This window comes from Colobus angolensis, unplaced genomic scaffold (genome assembly GCF_000951035.1).
Source record: "Colobus angolensis palliatus isolate OR3802 unplaced genomic scaffold, Cang.pa_1.0 Scaffold82, whole genome shotgun sequence".
Taxonomy (NCBI): Eukaryota; Metazoa; Chordata; class Mammalia; order Primates; family Cercopithecidae; genus Colobus; species Colobus angolensis.
Window position 1 is genome coordinate 692,815 of NW_012122043.1, and position 7,333 is coordinate 700,147.

Consider the following 7,333-nt stretch of genomic DNA (forward strand, 5'->3'; position numbering starts at 1 on the left):
TGTTCGCCAGGATGGTCTCGATCTCCTGACCTCGTGATCCGCCCATCTCGGCCTCCCAAAGTGCTGGGATTATAGGCTTGAGCCACTGCGCCTGGCCACTTGTGTCTTACAAACCCATTTTATCACTCACTCACTCACTCGCTCGCTCACTCATTTAGAGACAGGGTCTCGCTCTGTTGCCCAGGCTGGAGTGTAGTGGCATAATCTTGGCTCACTGCAAGCTCCGCCTCCCAGGCTCAAGTGATCCTTCCGCCTCAGTCTCCCGAGTAGCTGAGACCACAGGCACACACCACCACAGTTGGCTAATTTTTTGTAGAGACAGGGTTCTGTCATGTTGCCCAGCGTGGTCTTGAACTCCTGGACTCAAACGAGTTGGCCTCTCAAAGTGTTGGGATTACAGGCATGAGTCACTGTGCCTGGCTTTTTTCTGCAGTTTCAAAGATCTAAAAGCAATGGGATACAGTCAAGAAAAGCACTTCTTTAATATCCTATTCAGTGATTATATATAAAGGTGTTTTCAGTGGATCACTGAAGAACCATTAGAATCATAAGACAATGTAAAAATTGTATAATAATTAAAATAAAGGTACAATATTGTCTTTAAAAAAACCCTGAAGAACTATTAAAAGAAATCAGATGTGCAATGAAGCTGTGATGATTGTGACAGACAAACTCTCAAATTAACACACTGAAGGCCTACGATGTGGAGCAGAGCTTCCTGCTTCCGGGCTTATTCGAGAAGAGCTCAACTGTATTCCCGTATGAAGCAGACCACATGACTCACCCTTCTCTTACTGGTTTTGTAGGGTTTTTAGCAGATACATGTGCACATGTAAGCACACACACACGCACAGACACACGCACATGTGCAAGTACACATAACCACAGTATACAACATACACAGGAACACACATCGACACACAGGAACATAGGAGCCACACACAGACACACAATGCATGCATAGGAACACACGTAACACACATGCACATACGACCACACAGCCACACATGTATACACAGAACACACCCAGACACACACACACACACACAGCACTACCCTGAGGGTCCAGTTCTTTCTTCCATAAGCATAAGCAGGTTTCTCAACATAAGCGCCCAAAAATGTTGTCACTGTCTCCTAACTGCACTTTCAGTGTACTTGAACCTAGAATTCACCCTCAACACTCACTGAAAATGCTGAAGGCGATGCATTGCCACACTGCCAAGCTCAGAAACCTGCTCCTGTGCCTACCTCCCCAGGCCTGGTAATCTCCACACAAGGGGCTGCAGCCACTACCCTAAAACATGCTCTCTTGGCACCTGTGCCCTTCCATGCCTCTGGCTGCTGAAGGCTTCTGTGGGTGCCTCCTCCTGTACTCGGCCTCTCAAATGTCAGTTCTTCAGGGGTTCATCCTGGGCTCTTCTCCCTTCCTGACCTCTATCTGTCCTCTGCCTAGCTGATTTCACCCATTGCACAGGTTAACCTGGACTACGTGCTGACAACACTCTCCCCAGCATCCCAAACCCACCCATGCACTAGGGACTGTCCTTCAGGTTGGACAGTTCACAGCACAATGCTCAGTTCTCCCTTCCTCATGACCAGCCCCTCCTGTGTGTCTCAGCAGGGAGAGACTGTCCCCAACCCTAGGAACACAGACTGAACCAGTGACCGTTTCCTGCTGGGATGGCACATAACACTAGGAGAGGGCCCTTGGCTCCATGGGTCAAGGTCTGGATGTGACAATCAGAACAGCTGTACCTTCCTCGCTACCAGCCAGAATAATGGCAACACTCGAAAGAGACAAAGCCGAGGGTGCCCGGGAGAACAGAGCAGAAGCTCTGCCCGCACTGCCCTGCATGGAGGCCTCCTCAAGCTCAGATCAGGTGAATGGATGAGAAGCAACGACTTACACACACAAGATGCCCCACACCGCCATGTCTGAGAGGGAACCCTGCATGCATGGTCTCACCGTATGTTCGATGGGGTAAAACCGTGCATGCCATGAGACGGGTTTGAGGATTACACACAAATGCTTGTAAGAGCTGTCCGCAATTGCCACCTTGGCCTCTCCAGTATTAGTTGGCACTTCCACCTCCAGCCCTTGAACCCAATGTGTCCATGCCATGCTGGAACCTCCCTCTCCTCCCTCCCTTCCCAGGCTGGTGCTTTGCTTGGAATGCTTCCTTCCTGGCTCTGCCCGCCTAGGTCCTCCCACGAGCCTCCTTGAGCCTCGCCTCAGCCTTCTTTCAGCTCATAGTGTATGAGCTATGCTCTTGCTACACTGCACACATTCTCATCTGTAGAAATGGATTTGTGTATCTCATGACTGTCATGCTGTCCGGCACACACAAGGCAATCCCCTGCACACACAAGAGATCCCCCACACTGGGAGTGGTGAGGTGTACAAAATGCACACTGTCTTACAGGGTAAGGTAAAATCTGTATGGGTAGGCATCTCAGTCTGTGCTGTTCAAACCAACTCCCCAGTGCTGACAGCAGTGGTGGATGCATCGTTGGCACTCATACTCTGAAGGTGTGAAAGGGCAGCTGCCAGCAAGTTCCAGTAGAGCCTTAACGACACACATGAACATACATGATCTGACAAACCTGCATCTCAAAAGGATGTGTCACAAAGGCAAGGCTAAGTCCTCCTGACTCACTTTCACCAGCTGAGTGCTCCCCTTTGGTGACTAAAGCTCCCACCCACCTGGGCCAGAGCCCACAACGCTTTCCCATACTGTTCTTCAATCCTTTTCCCCTTAGCTAGCACTCTTTCTCTACATCTCTACCACTTCCATCCAGAAAAACCCACCAGTGTCAAGTCTCAGAGAAATCAAAACAAGACGAGATGAAGGACATGGGTGCCAGGTGATTCCTAATGCCCTGACACAGGCCGACACTGTCAGCCTCACACAGTCCCCTCCTCCTCCACCACAGCAGTGTCTTCCCCGCAGAGGACTCTTCCTGCCACACTGCAGAGACACTGCAGCAGCTGAGACCCCACAACAGCCACCCCATCCTGCTCAGTAGCACCCGCCTCCCCTAGGCCCTGATGTCTTTCTCAGCACCATTTTTTTTTTTTTTTTTTGAGATGGAGTCTCGCTCTGTTGCCAGGCTGGAGTGTGCAGTGGTGCAATCTTGTCGCACTGCAACCTCCACCTCCTGGGTCCAAGCGATTCTCCTGCCTCAGCCTCCCGAGTTGCTGGGATTACAAGCGCCTTCCATTAGCTCGGCTAATTTTTTCGTATTTTTAGTAGAGATGGGGTTTCACTATGTTGGCCAGACTGGTCTCAAACTCCTGACCTCAGGCAATCCACCTGCCTCAGCCTCCCAAAGTGCTGGGATAACAGGCGTGAGCCACCATGCCCGGCTTCTTCCAGCACCTTCTAAAGCAGCACATCATGCAGGTGTGAAGGTGCTTCAGACCAGGGCTGCAGCTTTTGTGTGTCTGCCAAGCTGTCTCTGGCAGAAGCTGCACATCCTGAGGCTGGGAGCAATGGTCCTTATGTTAGAATCTTGCAAAAGTCACGACAACAGTCCTTTCTCGTTACACATTCTTTAGTCATTACTGTGGTGACAACGTATCGATAGACAATTGTGATGACTTACACGTGCTTCCGATGGAATTCTAGTATCTTCTCAAGGCAGTGCTGCTGGCCAGGCAAATACTCGTTGGCTTTGAGGTGCTCTCGGTCCAACATTTCATCGTAATCTCCTATTTCCGCTGAGACAGGATAAAAGTCAGTAATTCTAATGTTTACATAAACTACAAGCATTTGTACATGTCACTGCATACATTAAAAGTAAAAAAAAAAATTATCCCGAATTTGTAGCAAAATAATACATCCCTAAAAAGGCAACATTTTGTATTTTATTTTTCCAAATATTTTATGCTGTTAAAAGGCAAATATAATGAGAAGTGAAGAGGATTTCTTGAAGAACAAAGGCCTGATGAGTAACTCCAGGGAGGCAAACATTGAATGATGAGTTTAATGTGTTTATTATTATTTTGACACAAGGTCTCGTTCTGTTGCCCAGGCTGGAGTGCAATGTGCGATCACCACTCAATGCAGCCTCAACCTCCCGGGCTCGAGCAATCTGCCCGCCTCAGCCTCCTAAGTAGCTGGGACTGTAGGTAAGCACCACCATGCCCAGCTAATTTTTGTATTTTTTGTAGAGATAAGGTTTTGCCACATTGCCCAGGCTGGTCTCAAACTCCTGGACTTAAGCAATCCTCCTGCCTTGGCCTCCCAAATGTGCTGGGAGTATGGCATGAACCACTGCACCTGGAGTATTATTATTTTTAAACTACACCTTAAACCTAAGCTGTCTCAAGATGATCATGATCAGGATGAAGTATTTTATTTATTTTAGGATAACGTATTTTAAGTGATTTTTTCCTTCAGACCTTCTCAAATTTCTTGATGAATAATGTCTCTTTCTAATTTCATGTATTTTAAGGCCACAATGTCTTAATAACATAAAGTCCAATAATTTAAAACAATATGCTTTCGTTTTTAGACAATCTCATATTCACAGAGAAGTTACAGGCACAGTACAAGAGTTCTTCCTCTGAGCCATCTGAGAGTGAGTTGCTAACATGTTACTTGCCATGTTCAGTATGGACTTGCTATAGGCTACGACATTTGACACGGTGTGGCTGTGTTCCCGCCCAGATCTCATCTTGAATCGTAACTCCCACAAGTCCCACATATAGTGGGAGGAATCTAGTGGGAGGTAACGGAACCATGGGGGCGGATCTTTTCTGTGTTGTTCTCGTAATAGTGAATAAGTCTCGTGAGATCTGATGATTTTATAAGGAGTAGTTTCCCTGTACAAGCTCTCTCTTGCTGCTGCCACATGTCTCTATCAGCAGTGTGAAAATGGACTAATACAATATTCTTACCTGCAGCCTTGTAAAACTACCCAGATCAGGAACAGGGCCATGATCTGAGGCTCCATCCCAGATGTGGACCCTAGTCATATTTTACCAGCTGCCCAATTATGTTTTTACAGCAAAAAGATCTGGTTCAGTCATACGTTGCATTTGTTGCCATGTGTCTACCTGAGAAGTCTTTCAGCCAAATGAATAAGAACCAAAGTCACTCTGAAAACTTTTATTAACCAACATGTCCCCTGGTGGAGGACAGCAAACCCGTAATAAAATTTATTATTTGAAGAAGGTATGTCTGGGGAAGGACCAAGGAAGCTGCAAATAACCTATATACTTATTAATTCCTAAAATTTTGGACACTTTCCATGTCATATTTCCTGCATGCAAATTTCAGAAACATTAGTTCTGTGCTAGGAAGCTGTGGTCCCAGCCCTAGGCCAGGAGCAATGTGGGTATTTGTTTTTCTATTCCCATCGCTGGGGGCTCGGCAAGGTCCCAGAACCTCCTCTTACACTTCTCATAGTTTATTTTTGAAGTAACTATAATTCTTCATCCAGTTCTGAACCATCTCTTGATCTGTGTGAGATACTGAAGAAATGTCTTCTTTTTCCTTCATGGCTAACGCTTAACTAATCTGAGAGGGCTGTAACTTTTATCCCAGTGAGGCCCTTTCCAGGGTTTGCTGAGAGTTTGGTTTATATTCTGACTCAGACTGAATATGCATTGCTGGTAAAATGCACAAAAACATAAATGACAGACAACCCAAAAGAAGGAATGTGGCTACAGATTTTGGCCTTGGCCTGTGTTTGCTATGTGGAAACTATTTGCCTCAAGGAGTTCCACTTTATAGAAGTTAACCTTTAGCTTATAAAAAATATTGAAATTGAAACACCACATTCTATGGTCAGGCTTATTAACTAGGCACGTACATCAGCAACTAATTGCAGTTCTGAGCGTGGGTACATCTGTGCCATGGTCAGTGCATGCTCCCTGCTAGCAGGGAGATACTCACACTGCAGAAGATGGGACGTGAGAAGGGCTGCTGTGGTGTCAGCACAGGTCAAACGTTCTTCCAGCAGGTCCCTCTTAAGTTGCAAGGCAAACAAGTATCTAGAAGAGAGTTCAAAATAAGACAGAGATCAACTCCAAACGTTCTCTGAATGTAACACAGACATGTCTCCACAGCAAGACAGCAAATGAGCCCTGGGAAGTGGCAGTGACCCAACAGCGAGCAAAATGCAAGGCGGTCACGAAACAGCAAAGTCACAAAAGGCCTTTCATGAAACAGTCACCAAGCAAAGGTCAGATGACAAACCAACTCAGCAGACTGAGTCACACACATGGGAGAGTGCACAGAAAGTGCTGAATACACTGAGGCACTCTGATGCAAACAATAAAAAAAAGAAATTGGCCGGGGGCGGTCGCTCACTCCTGTAATCCCAGCACTTTGGGAGGCTGGGGTGGGTGGATCACCTGAGGTCAGGAGTTCGAGACCAGCCTGACTAACATTGTGAAACCCTGTCTCTACTAAAAGTGCAAAAACCAGCCAGGCACGGTGGTTCACACCTGTAATCCCAGCTACTCAGGAGGCCGAGGCAGGAGAATCGCCTGAACCCGGAGGAAGACATTGCAGTGAGCTGAGATCACGCCACTGCACTCCAGGTTAGGCAACAAGAGTGAAACTCTGTCTGGAAAAAAAAAAAAAAGAAATAGCTTTCTCAGGCATATCATCTACCCATATAATTACACATCTGCAGCCATACCTTCAAGGAGGGAAGGTCACAAATTCACGTTACTTCTATTAGTCACACAAAACTGCACTCACAATTTTGGATGAAACAGGAGAAATATCCAATGAAAACACAGCTTAAAGCAAGGTTGTAAAATTTTTTAACAGATTGATAATATCTGATCTTGGCTAGGATCTGAGAAACAGGCACTTTTGAATACCATTAGTGTGAATGTAATGACAGAAGGCAATTGAAAATATTTATATGTTCATTTATTCCATCAGCAAATAATTACTGAGCATGAATTATGTTCTAGGTACTGTTCTGGAAGCTGGAAATGCAATGGTAAGCAAGACCAACTCCCTGCCCCCAGTGGAATTCATGCCCCAGTGCACACTATTAAAATTTACCACATTCTCTTAAAATTCAGGATGTACATACTCTTGAACAACAATTCCATTTCTACAAACTTTCCTAGAGTAATATTCCCATAGTTCTCAAAGGTATGTGAACAATGTTTCTTTGCAGCATTAGAGAAAAATGGGAAATATGGATGAATATGAGAATGATTAAATTATGTTACAGCCTAATTTAGTATATTTTTATATACAATATGGAAAAATGTCCACAGCATGCTTAATAAGTGGGGGAAAAAAATCAACCTACAGTTCAATATGTATCATTTGATATTGTTTTATAACATGTGTAATTT

At 45.6% G+C, this 7,333-nt stretch overlaps 1 protein-coding gene across 2 annotated transcripts in view; it reads right to left on the reverse strand.

The window, feature by feature from the left end:
* FARP2 (FERM, RhoGEF and pleckstrin domain protein 2) overlaps positions 1-7,333 on the reverse strand; it is a 156,500-nt gene that overhangs the window by 93,496 nt on the left and 55,671 nt on the right. For both annotated transcript variants that reach the window (XM_011929543.1, XM_011929542.1), the window contains exons 6-7: positions 5,904-6,001; positions 3,607-3,721 (exon numbers count right to left, since the gene is read on the reverse strand). In XM_011929543.1, coding sequence (XP_011784933.1) covers positions 3,607-3,721; positions 5,904-6,001 — 213 coding nt within the window. The remainder of the gene's footprint in view (positions 1-3,606; positions 3,722-5,903; positions 6,002-7,333) is intronic.